The sequence below is a fragment of the Microcaecilia unicolor genome, chromosome 1 (genome assembly GCF_901765095.1).
Source record: "Microcaecilia unicolor chromosome 1, aMicUni1.1, whole genome shotgun sequence".
NCBI lineage: Eukaryota > Metazoa > Chordata > Amphibia > Gymnophiona > Siphonopidae > Microcaecilia > Microcaecilia unicolor.
In genome coordinates, this window is record NC_044031.1 from 269,470,460 (window position 1) to 269,484,351 (window position 13,892).

Sequence of the window (13,892 nt, forward strand, 5' to 3'; positions counted from 1 at the left end):
TATGGAACTTTGGGAGGCTAAGTGCTTTGAAAATATGCCTCAAAGGGATTCACAAAGAGAATCGCATGCAAATGAGCTGCTCGTTGTTTTTGCAACCCAGCTCATTTGCATGCGATATAGGGGAAGCCAGTCGGTGAGCTGAGCATGCAAGTCAATCGCTATGTGTGGCTGCTCTATGCATGCTACAGATGGCGCTCATGCATGCAGACTAGCTGCATGTATGAAAGCAGTAGATGTACTTTTTTTTTTTTTTTGCAAGCACAAAGGCGCTTTTTATTTGGATGGGCAGAACTGTGTTGGGGCTCCCTGCCTCCTCACTGCTGGGAAAACGTGGGAAAAGCCTCTCTGTTGCTCTCGGCTCTCATTTTCTGTGAGGACTCAGCATCAGGGCTTGGTTCCACCCCCAGCTGTTCCTGCTGCTTCCTTCTATTGGATGGCTGACATTCTAGAACGCCCATCTCCCTGAAGATGGACTCACATTGGCTGGCTGCTGACCCAACTCCTCCTCCCTGCAGGGCTTCCCTGATGACATCACTCTAGAGCCGTGAACTCATTGGATCCGAACTTCCTGGTGTCCCCCTCCAGTAGTGAGTGGGCGGGACATCCCAGGCTGACACTGTCTAATTGGTTTAGCCCCTCACTGTTGTGCTTCTAGTATGGGAGATGCTGTTTCCCACAGACGCTGTTTGATGGACCTTTGTCTTCCTTGCATTTTTGGTAAGTCACCATTACTTTTATGCTTTACATTTTGGTACTGCCCTCCCCCCCCCCCCCCCCCAATTTCTTGCCAGTAAAATGTTATTTGAAAAAGAAGCATGGCATGACTTTCATACACGAAAAGAAGCTGCATGTAAGCCGGTGTACTTTTTTTTTTTGTGTGCTCCATCTTCCTTGCCTTGTTTCTCCCCTTCTCCTACTTGTGACAATGAAAAACGACAGCTTCAGACCTCCTGTTAAAATTTCCACGGTAAAGGTAGGGACTGCTTTTCTGCATGGGGTCTGAAACGGCTGTGCATCACCTTGCATGCACATTATAATAGTAATTATCTCATTATAATAGCTTTGTATTCTGTTTTTGTTATCTGCTACCATGACAGGAAAATGGCTCAGCGAACCCTTTTGTGCATGTCTCGTTTTACTACTTGCTCGCTAAACCGACTAGAACTAGTTTAAAAACCACGTTGCTGGTTCGTTAGGCTTAGTGCATCTGGCCCTGAGTCAGAATGCCTCTTGATTAAGCAAGGAAATAAGGAACCAATGTGTGACTGCTTGTGTTCTACCAAGCACCCCACAACACCACATCATCTGTGCAAGAACTTCTAGATTTGGTAGCAGAGGTAACCTTGATCATGGGAGACTAACTTACATACTGAAACTCTAGACACCACCACCGCTTCTTTGCTTGATACAATGGCAGATGTAGGATTCACACAGGTGGTCAAATCTCCAACCTATGACAAGGATCATAAGCTAGATTTGGTGGTCTGCAAAGGGGATGTCATCATGAGCACAAGCTGGTGGCATTGAGTTAACACCTCTGTCATTGCCAGATCATTTTCCAATAAGGGACAGCCTAAAACAGACGGGCCCATTCAGAGTTCATAAGGATATCTGAGACATGAGAATTTTGACTGCTGAGAGTTTTCTGAGGCCTTATCCCACCTCTATGTGGATGAAAAGGTGACTATAGTGTCAAAACAGGTTTATATCTGGAATGTAAGCTTAGCAATGACCATAAAAAAAACAACCCCACAAAAGAAGGCCTTATGCTCTATGCACAAATGCTCCCCATAGTTCTCCCCGAAATTGTAGAGCCTGAAGTGTTGAGGACATAAAATGCAAAGAAAATGGTATAAATGTTGCCTAGATAAAGACAGGCTCAACTGTAGGAAACAGATGGCAATGTACCACAAGACCCTAAAATAGACAAAAATCAATATTTTCCTCAATGCACTGAACAGGCTGAAAATTGAATAAAGAAGCTATTCAAAATAGAAAATGGTCTACTGCAACTCCTACAACAGAACCAGCCTTTGCCAGCAAAATGAAAGGTCTCCATCAGGACCTACAGGCAGTTCCATCAAGTCTCCTACCACCTAATGAGAATACTCCCGCATCCTCCCCCCACCCCCACCCTCACCATGAACAGCTATCTGGGACTGATTCAGCTGGGTAACAGAGAAGGCTCTTGAAAAAAATCTTGAAAAGCCTATGGCCAACATCCTGCTCTCTTGATACCTGCCAGCAAAGAGAGTACAGCTAGCAATCAGAAACCTCATTTATTTATTTATAGCATTCATACCCCACATTATCCCAAACAAGTTCGGGTTCAACTTGGCTTACATCAAACTTTAAAGCAAAGTACAATAAGGATTAAACAGAAGTAAAAGATAATAAGAGGTATAACAGCATAGCAGCAGAATGACTCATTAAAGGGGTCACTAAACTCCTCTCTTGTGAATGAGCAACTGCCAATGGTACTTAAAAGGGCCACAGTGCACCCCCTATGAAAATGAGCTCCCATGACCAAGCTTGAAAACTACCAGCTAGTATCTAACATTCCTTTCCAGGGAAAACATATAGACCAGTCTGTATTCAACTAAACAACTAGCTAAATGAAAGAAGCTGGCTAGACTCATGTCAATCAGGTTTCAGATCTGGGTATGGAGCAAAGACAGTTCTTGTATCCCTATTTGACAATCTCCAGATAAACTGTGACAGCGGATCTGTCTTGATTTTAGTGTCACTAGGGGGCCCTTTTACTAAGCTGCAAAGGTGCCTACGCGCACCCAACGGGCGCAAAATTGGAGTTACCGCCCAGTTACAGCGTTGCCCTTGCGGTAATTTCAATTTTGGCGTGCGGCTGCTATGCACATTTGAAAAATATTTTTTATTCTCTGACATGCGGCAGCTACGCGTGTCAAGTGGCATTTGATGTGCATAGACCATTACTGGCCGGTTACCACGTGAGACCTTACTGCTAGGTCAATGGCTTGGGGTAAAGTTTCAGACCCAAATGGACACACAGCAATTTTCATTTTGCTGCATGTCCATTTTCGGCAAAAAAAGGCATTTTTTGTAGATGTGCTGAAAAATAATTCTGCGCGCCCAAAACACGCATCTACACTACCACAGGCCATTTTTCAGCGCACCTTAGTAAAAAGAACCCCTAGATTTCTCAGCAGACTTCAACATTGTGGACCATAATGTCATGGTTACAAGGCTGACAGAAACAGGTATTGGTGGCACAATATTTGCATGGTTGAAATCCTATTTGTTACAGAAATCCTATTTGTTACATAAATGGCAAGCAGTTCTATTCAACAACACAGCCCACATCTCTTTGGGCACTGAACTGTGGGTATCACAGGGATCCATACTGTCTCTTTTTTTTTACCTCAAGCCTCTAGATGAGCTGGTGTAGGCGTGTGTTTTGGACCCGCACATGTCCATTTTTCAGTGTGCCTAGAAAAAGAAGGCCTTTTGTGGCCGAAAATGGATGTGTGGCAAAATTAAAACCAGCAGGCATCCATTTTCAGCCTCAGACCTTACCACCACCCACTGACTTGGCGGTAAGGTCTCACATGCTAACTGGGCGGTAAGCGTCAGCACGTGTAAACTGTCAATTGCTGCCAGGTAAGTGCCACATGGTAGAAAATAGAAACTATTTTCTACCGCATATTTTGGATCCACATCAAAAATGAATTACCGCCTGGGGCATGCAGTAGCCGGGTGATAGTTCCAATTTGACGCACGTTGGATGTGCGTAGGCACCTACACGCCTTATTAAAAGGGCCCCTCAACTGGCTATGGTGAACTGCATACAAATAAGGCTGATTTTTATTTGCTCCTATTTATGCAGGTACCTTGGCCAGTTAAGTGATGAATATCAGCTCTTAACTGACAAAGTACTGACTCTGCTAAATGTGAACTTCACCCTGGAATGACCTCAAAATAGCCAATTTCATGTTGGGCACTACCTGGACATTTTTAGCGGCACTGTCCAGTTAAGTGCAACTGAATATTCCCAGTTAGCCCTGAACAGGCAGTTTAAATGGCCGGGAACCCCCCCCCCCCCCCCCCCATCATTTAAATCATTTTAAATCATGGGCCCTGCATATTTATGCTGCTGATGTGCAGTTACTCATACCCACTGAACCAGATCTAGCCACAACTTTTGAGTAATTTGACTGCCTAATAGCGACTCAGGCATAGGCAAAAAACAACAAACTGCCTAAGCCCAAGCAAAGCAGAGCTTCTGAGGGTTCCTAACACAAGTAGATAAATACCTGACTTCAAAATACCATTTGGGAAGTATGACCTCCCCCTACAATCACAGGTCAGGAATCTTGCACACACTATCAGGAAAAGTGTGTGCACTCTTTGCTAATAGGAGATACCATTTTGGAAGAATGTGCCCTCGGATAAATAATGTGCACTCTTCCATTATTAAATAGTACAAGGGCTATCACTATGGAGTGATGGTCTGATATGTGACAGGTTAGGATTTTGCAGTCCTATACACTGGGCATCATGCTCAGATTGCCGAGGAAATAATCAGTGACCCTTTGTTGTATTTGGACAGGGGGAGGAAGAATCTTTATCATTTTCAATAATTTTTAGTGCTTTCAATCAGAATCCACAGTTGAAGACACTAGGAGGAGGGAGGCAATCAACCCCACTGTCCCCTCAGAAAACTCACTACCAGGGATCTCTCTTTCATCCTTGAAAGTGCCACTCCTAAAAAACAAATATCTGCTTTAATTGCTGGCTATTGAAACACCTTGTCATATTCATTTTAATATGACCTTGTCATATTAAAATGAATATGACAAGGTCATGGATTTCCCTATATAGAAACAGTGACTATAGAGGTTTCACATTCCTGGTTAGCAGTGATTGGTAGTAGGAGTTACAAGTTGATGGCATGCTTAAATTGAGGTGAACCTCTTGTGAGATGGAAGGGTTCAGGCCAGGGGAACACCTGGGCTCCAGGAGGCCTCGGGTTAGAGAAAGGAGGTCCATTGTGTATCGTGCATGGAGTCTGTTGTTCATAGATTTCTGGAGGACGGCTTGAAAAGCCAAGTGCTGAAAAGAAGTTCAGTAAACCAAGGAGAAAAGAGAGATCTGAAAAATGAGATTTATGTGGGATTCTGCCAGAAGCCACAAGAGTCAAGGAGACTGATTTATGATGGGAGAAGCTGAATCCAGAGTAAGAAGATAAGAGCCTGCAGTGAACAACTTAAGCAAGAGAAAGTTCTTCTCCTCTCCTTTCCTTATTTTGCTTGTGTTCTACAGTTTTGTCAAAGGAAGATTTTTTTTTTCATATCTGAAGACTCCTCTTAGTAAACTCTTATTTTGCATAGTCATTAGACATTGGTTTTACTCAAGGGTGACTACTGACTTTACATGGGGACACAATTGAGAAAAACTTTAATAGAGGTATGCCTTGAAAATTATCTTTACCCATGCCCAACATAGCCTTAGAGTTGAGGAATGCCAATCCCAATCTACTCACATAGGGGCCCTTTTAATAAGCCACGTAGGCGCCTATGTGTATCCTGCGTGCGTCAGTTTTGAACTACCGCCCAGCTAGCACGTGGACCGGGTGGTAATTTCATTACCGCCCAGTTAATGCGTGAGACCTTACCGCTAGGTCAATGGGTGGCGGTAAGGTCTCAGGCCCAAAATGGGCGCGCACCAATTTTTATTTTGCTGCTCTTCCATTTTCAGTCAAAAAAATAAAAAGGCCTTTTTTGCAGGTGTGCTGAAAAATGGACCTGTGCACGTCCAATACACACATTTACACCAGCACAGGCCACGTTTGGCGAACCTTAGTAAAAGAACCCCGTACTTTGGATCCTTCTCAAGAGGTACCCTGGGGCTACACTAATGTTGTCTAACTTTAGTCTCCTGTGCCTCTTTTCAATGGACTTGAAGGCATGGGAACATGATTAATGTGTTTGAGGACTGAGAGTGTTGGATGCAATATGGGTCCTGTTAGTTTGGGTTTATGAAAGTTGAAGGCCAATTATTTAATGGTTCCATCGCATAACAAATTGTTGCTTGATACCTCATGTCAAACAGCTTGTAGCTGTGTGGCCCCTATATGTTGGAACTCTCCCAGGAGAACTTAGGAGCTTTCTCATCAGAAATTTAAGATAGATCTTAAGATCAGGCTTTTTAAGCAAACTTACAATATTGGGTAATGAGGCAGACAACCGGATTGCACCTAAGTCTTTGTCATGTAGAATGCATGGTTTCCTCATGTGTTCAGGTTTATTTACTCTTTTTGGATTACATGGTTGTGCAGTTGGATTACACGGTTGTGCAGTGCGTCTTCCCTCCCACTTCTGTCTCCTGTAGAAATCTTACTTTTTATTTTGTTGTGCGGTTGGTGCTTTTAGGAGCCCTTTCACTAAAGCTTAGTGTACCCTAATGGACATTAGCATGTGCTAAGTGCTACAGCACCCATAGGTATATAATGGGACATGCAGCACTTACAGGCCCTTTTACTAAGCAGCGGTAGGACTACCACGTGAGTAGCGCATGGCAACACAACACTGCTGCCAAGCACACCCAGGCACGCAGCAGTAGTTTTGTTTTTGCTGCATGCCGTTTCTCATGCTACAAAATAATTTTGTAATTTCTAGTGTGGGGGGCAAGGAGTAGGTGTGCCCAGCGATAGTCAGGCAGCACTATGTGCTGCCCAATTACCACTGGGTTAGGACATGAGCCCTTACCACCTCAGCCAGTAAATAGCTACGCGCCAATTTTTTTATTGGCGCATGACCATTTACGACCTCCATATTAAAAATAGGTTTTTTGTTGCCACGGTAGGAAGTGGCTTCGGCATGGGGCAATTCCACACGTCCATGCGACCACAGACCACTTCCAACCACAGCTTAGTAAAAGGGCCCCTTAGCGTGCACTAATTCTGTTAGTGTGTACTAAGGTTTATTAAAAGGGCCCCTTAATTTGTTCCACATTTTTTTGAATCTATTTTACACCGCCTTGATATGGATATTGAAAGGCAATATAATAAATAATGCAAAATAAATAAAAGATAAATAAAATGGCTGTGGTTTGTAGGAGGCATTGTTAAACAAATGAAGACTTTATAAAAAATGAGAAATAAAATAAGAGTCACTGTAAAAGGGTGCCTATGTGATTGCTGACTGTGTTGGGATACTTGCAAGATAGGTAGGAGCTGGCAGAGTTGCTTTCCAACAGACAGGAGGCACAGCACTCTTCATGTTTCTGTCCCACATTATAAAATTGACAATACCTAACTTTGATGCCCTAAAGGCTAAGAAAATGAACACTACCATAAACTATTAAAACTTCGACGGCAGATTGTGATGCCAGCAAGAAGAATCCATAAAAGACAGACTTCTTCTGAAGCACCTGCATTAGGGCAAGGCTCTCCTCAGTTGTCATCTACCATCACTCACACCACTATTCAATCCACAATGGCAGATTGTGACACCATCAAGAAGAATCCACAAAAGGCAGCCTAATTCAGTGGCTCTACTTCCATCAGAACAACTGAGCTCTCACTAGCACAGTAAGCCTGCATTAAGGAAAGACTTTCCTCAGTCATATACCAGTTTAAGATTTTCCCTAAATATAGCCTGAAATGAGACAAATCTCCATCACAGCCTATCCTAAGATAAATTACCAGAACGGATTTACAATACATGCACAGGTGCACTGTAACATAATTAAATTGTAAACAAAAGATTCTTCCAGTAAAATAGCAGATATAACAGGGCATGTTTAAAAATAGTATTTCACTGGGACATGAGTTAAAATGCTATATATCAATCATTCGCTAAACTCTTAATCTAATAAATGTCAATTGAATTAATATTATAAAGTAAACAAGACAAAAAGCTCCTTGTTAGAACTCAAAGAAGACAAAGGTATTTCTTTAACTCCTGCAGCTCTCATAATCCAAAGATGGAGTGGAGGAATAGTCTAGTGGTTAGAGCAGCAGGCTCAGACCCAGAGAAGGAATGAAAAAAAGAAGCAAGTTGTCAAAGGACTATGATAAAATATTAATTTATTCACCACACAGTATAAAACAATCATGTGCCCTGCACATTTTTCCCTCCCTGTATCAGGGGCTTGATATATCTACTGTAAGAAACACACACACACACACACATATATATATATATATACATATACACACACATACACACACAAACCATAAGATAAAAAATATGTAAATATCTAATAAAACACATCCAAATAAAACACTAATAGGAAACAATATTTATACATTCAAATTATACGCAATATAAATGAGAATAATAAAATAATAAATACCTACCCCAGTGGAGCAATGGTAACAATTTCACCTACTGGACTTAAAACAGCTGAAACCAAAAATACATAATTACTAAGCATGTAAGACCTGAACATTTCATATAAAAAATACTCACACAAGCCTAATATGAAAACTATATAAACTATCCTGTGTCAACAGTATGTGGAAGAAACAAGCAGTCATAACTAGTCCTGCCTTTGTAAAAATAGAAACAGCAATAGTCCTTCTTCACTTTAACTGCAGTGCAATCAGAGGTGCAAACAGTAAAAGCAATCATTCCTTAAAATGTAAAAACTGCAATAGCCCTCATTCCATGGAAGTCATTCTTCACTATAGCAGCAGTGTGGTTTTAGAAACAGAAATGGCCAAAACCAATCATTCTTATGAAAAGCATCAACTGCTTATGGCCAAAGGCTAATTATTCCTTAAGAAGATGCAGCAACAAAAAATTTAGTAAGCTGCATAGGCACCTACGCGCATCCTACACATGTCAGTTTTGAACTACTGTCCAGCTACCGCCCGGCCCAGACAGTAATTTCATTTTTTTACGCATGTCTACTAAGCATGCTTGAAAGTTTCCAGCACACGTTGCTAACCGGGTGGTAATCGGCATTGTACGCACGTAGACCATTACCGCCCTGTTAATGTGTGAGACCTTACCGCTAGGTCAATGGGTGTGGTAAGGTCTCAGGCCCAAAATGGACGCAAGCCAATTTTTATTTTGCCGCAAGCCCATTTTTGCCCCCCCCCCCCCAAAAGGCCTTTTTTGCAGTTGAGCTGAAAATGGACTTGCACATGTCCAACATACGCATCTACACCAGTGCATGCCATTTTTTGGTGCACCTTAGTAAAAGGACCCCTTAATGCTGCCATGTGAACCTTTCCTTACTAGAGGAATGCTAATGAATACAACACCAACAAAAATATCTTCTTTTTAATAAGAAAGGAGAAATCCAGCATAAAATCTCACAAAAATCTTGCCTTACAATAGCAGTAGTTGTAGTAGAAAGTACAGCACAATACATATCTCTTCTCCTGAGAAACAGCAACAGCAATAGCAATTCATGGTGAATCTCCCATAGTGGATGGAAAAGTTCACATGATATAGAGGCTCCAGAGGTCACAGGTGAACGAAGATATGGATTATAATAATTTTAAAACCAATTTTTTATACAAAAATCACAGTTCCTCTCTTTAGACCATCTCTGCTAACAGATATTCCTCTAAAAATAATAAAAAGAAGATATTTTTGTTGGTATTGTACTCATAAGCATTCCTCTAGTAAGGGAAGGTTCACATGACTGCATTAAAAGTTTTTTGTTGCTGCTGCTTCCTAAGGAATAATTAGCTTTTGGCCATAAACTGTTGATGCTTTTCATAAGAATGATTGGTTTTGGCCGTTTCTATTTCTAAAACCACACTGCCGTTATAGTGAAGAATGACTTCCATGGAATGAGGGCTATTGCAGTTTTTACATTTTAAGGAATGATTGCTTTTACTGTTTGCACCTCTGATTGCACTGCAGTTAAAGTGAAGAAGGATTATTGCTGTTTGTATTTTTTCAAAAGCAGGACTAGTTATGACTGCTTGTTCCTTTCCATATACTGTTGACACAGAATAGTTTATATAGTTTTTATATTAGGTTTGTGTATGTTTTATATGAAATGTTTAAGTTTTACATGCTTAGTAATTATGTATTTTTGGTTTCAGCTGTTTTAAGTGTTTCTTACAGTTGGTAAATCAAGCCTCTTACACAGACCTTTAGGAGGCCAAAACGAGTCGGGCACATGATTGTTTTATACTTTGTGGTGAATAAATTCATCTTTTTATCATAGTCCTTTGGCAACTTGCTTCTTTTTTTTCATTCTGTGCTAGATCTTCTGAGTCGCCTGCCTACTTGTTTTCTCAGACCCAGAGAAACCAGGGTTTGAATCCCATTGATACTCCTTATGATCTTGGTTAAGTCAATTTACTGTCCACTGCCTTGAGTGCAAACTTAGAGGTCCTTTTACTAAGCTGCGCTAACAGGTTTGGTGTACACTAAATGATAAGAGGCCCATAGGAATATAATGCATTGAGGGATCATGTCTGGGGGCAGAAAATGGGCATTTAGGCTCTAATCAGTTGGTACAGCTGCATTACCGCATGCTAATTGATTAACACCAGATTACCGCATGAGCCTTTACATCCTAGAAAACAGGTATCAGTAAGTGCTAACGTGGTAATGGCTGTGTGCTAATGATGACTTTAGCGCATAGCCATTAATACAAAAAAGGAAAAATCAGTCATTTTACTGCTGCAGTGAAAATGACCTTAATATGCAGGAAAAACCTATATAAGGGCACAAGAAGGCCACTTTCTACCGCAGCTTAGTAAAAGGACTCCTAAGTTTGTAAGCCCTCTGGGAACATGGGAATACCTACTGTACCCGAATGTAACTTGCCTTGAACTACCACTAGAAAGGATGTGAGCTAAAATGAAAAAAACAAAAAAAGATTGCACGGTCCTTTGTCTTAGCAATGTTGAGATATAATCCACCACATAATAAAGAAGAGGAAAAGAGAATATAAAATTTAGACTTTACTGCTCTTTTTGTAGAGTCACTCTAGAACTCCAGCTTGGTGAAGTGCCATCAGATATGAACTTCTTATACCTTTTCAATTGAGCTGAAGTGGATACAAATTGACAGGCACACTGAAACCATTAAGATGATGAACATCCCAATGCAAGCATTTTACGGGGTGCATTCTATCTTGAACAATGTGGCACAAAGAGCATATTGCATTAATAACTGGAAATGCATTTACGAACTGGTAAACAATTACGTCTAAGATACTGATTGTGATAAGGATTAAAACCATCACTACTTAAATGTAGCTTACGTCACATATTACGACATTAATAGAAATAAATAGAAATAATGAAGATTCTAGTAAGTAATAGGTTGACAATTTTCTAACAATGTATCTCTGGATTATCAATGACTCCCAATTCATTTGAAAAATAAAAGATCTCCTTCAAATTACTTCCTTTCAAAGAACAGTACAGAGTACTCTCCCCCATAAAAAGATTTTAAAAGGGCTGCAATACTGAGGAAGGAGAACAGCTGACATTATTTCTGCCAAGAATGAGATTATAGTAAGTACCTGACAGCATTTATGGGGAGTGATTATATAACAGGAAGCCAATGAGGAATGCTTATTTTACAAAGGCAAAACAACGAATTCCGTTGGTAGTATTTCAGGGAGCCAGTTTAAGGACCTGCACCCAATTCCTCCTATGTTCAATTTACTTATCCGTTAACCCCATTAATATTACGTTTACTACAAATTGTATATTCTTCTTACGACTTTGTAATTCTTTATATCGTTACTATGTAAGCCGCATTGAGCCTGCCATGTGTGGGAAAGCATGGGGTGCAAATGTAATAAATAAATAATAAAAACTGTTATAAAAAGCTTCTGTATTGGAAAGTATATGATGCAAATAATTTGCTTACATAAAATTTAAAACTATAGTAGTTCTGCTATAAACACCAAGCATGCTTTAATTAGTTTTAATTGCATGCAAAATGGCCTAGTTTCCACTGTGATAAAAAGCCCAAACTGCTACCATCATCACTCTTAGTAGAACCAAACAGCCAATGCAGAGAAACAGAACTGATGATTGGAAGCAAGAAGAGAAAATGGCCTGTATCTCTCTGCATGAAAATCGTTTTCAGACACACAGGATGGAACTCTGGGTGTTAAGACATGCTTTATTAAAAGCAGACTTTCTTACCTTTAGTCTGCGTTCGTGATCCCCACTGCACAGAGAATTTAAAGATACTTTGAATGTTTTCCACAAAGGATTTAAGTTATTCATCACAACCTGAGAGAGAGAGAGAGAAAGAGAGAGAATACAGTACTTGATTTTGTTATGGCTTAACACAAATTCTGTTATCTACTGCAATACTGACTGGACCAACAGAAAAGTGATGTTAGCCAACAGAATAAAGTTTTATCTTGACTGGTAGATGTAAAAATTGGCGCTAACCTCCTAATTTTATAAAAAGTCACCAAAACTTGTGTACGCAATTTAATTGAATAAAGAGCTAATTTGCACCAATAATTGGCTTTTTAACAAGAAATCATTGGCACTAATTAGATTTAATTGGAATATACATTCATAAATTTAGATGCAGGATCCGAACCTAAATTGTATGTGCGAGTAAAAAAAAGGGGCTTGGAAACAGGAGGATCATGGGCATTCCTAGCATTTACCTGCATTGCAATAGAATAAGGGGAGATAACGCTGCACCTAACGTTAGACACGATTCCCGGGTGTAAGTGCTATTCTATAAACTGTACCTAACTTTAAGCTTGGCTTATAGAACAGCGCTTTTTTTGGCCTCATATATAGAATTCACCCCTAAATTTGCTCCATTGTGGTGCCTAATATGATGTACCAATTTATAGAATTATTGACTTTATCTATACATACAGAATAGATGGCTAGATGCACTAATCAACGTTAGAGCCATTCCCTTACTGATTCCCTTAGCGAATCAGTAAGGAACAGGCATGCATCAAGGAATAGGAATGCAAATTAGCTGCTCGTTGTAGCTTACTTGCATTCTCTATTCCGTCGTTAAACAGTCGGATAGTCAGCCGGTCGAGCATGCGCAGAGCAGCCAAGTGTTATGCTGGCTGCTCTGCGCATGCCAAGGATGTCCTTTATGGACGTCCTTCACTATAAAAAAAACTCCCTCTAAAAAGATGTTCTTTTTACAGGCTACAAGCTAATGTACAGTTCAGAGGCAAGAGAATAAAAACGAACCTGACAATATGGAGGAGCCTTCCAGCCCAGAAAATCGGGATGTGAGAGGACATCCAAAAAAGTACAGTTGTGGCCGAGTGGAGCGGTCTTGTAATCCAGAGGTGGCGGGACGAGCACTTGGATTTTTTTTTCCACTTTTTTAAGTTGTATGAAGTCTTTATTGAACATTTATCAATAAAGTGTCGAGCACTTGGGCGGTTTTTCGGGTGTAGAACGGCCATAATGGCCGTCCATGACGAGCACTTGGCCGTTTTAGCCTCCCAATTTTTTTTTACATTTTAATAATTTTCCCAATCCCGCGCAGCCCCAATGAGAGGTATTAAGAATATCCTGAAAACCTGACCCAATGGTGGCCCTCGAGGACTAGGAGTAACAACCAAAGCTTTAGAGAATCTGGACAATAGTGATTTGTATAAATTTGTTCAACAGAAGGTATATAAATAGTTCAGTTTAGTTATATTCCGCACAAAACTATGGGGATTACAAAAAGTACATACATAATCATAATACACCTCAACAATAAACAAAACAAATTCTGTTATCTCCTTTACATAGTAATTAATGTCTCCAGTCAACTATAAAAATTCAGTACTTCAATATAAATATATGGTTTGCTGTTTTTCTGAGGAAGATATTAGGCAGAACTTCTAAATAGAGAATAATATTCTAAATAAAATTCTTCTCATGGGTAAAACAGTGTTTTCCTTGCCCTAAGATTACTCTTCTGCTGTGCAGGTAG

General features: G+C 40.4%; 1 protein-coding gene across 1 annotated transcript in view; it reads right to left on the reverse strand.

The window, feature by feature from the left end:
- Positions 1 to 13,892, reverse strand: part of CPNE4 (copine 4) — a 932,436-nt gene that overhangs the window by 372,512 nt on the left and 546,032 nt on the right. Inside the window, exon 8 of the mRNA XM_030206477.1 lies at positions 12,116 to 12,205. Coding sequence (XP_030062337.1) covers positions 12,116 to 12,205 — 90 coding nt within the window. The remainder of the gene's footprint in view (positions 1 to 12,115; positions 12,206 to 13,892) is intronic.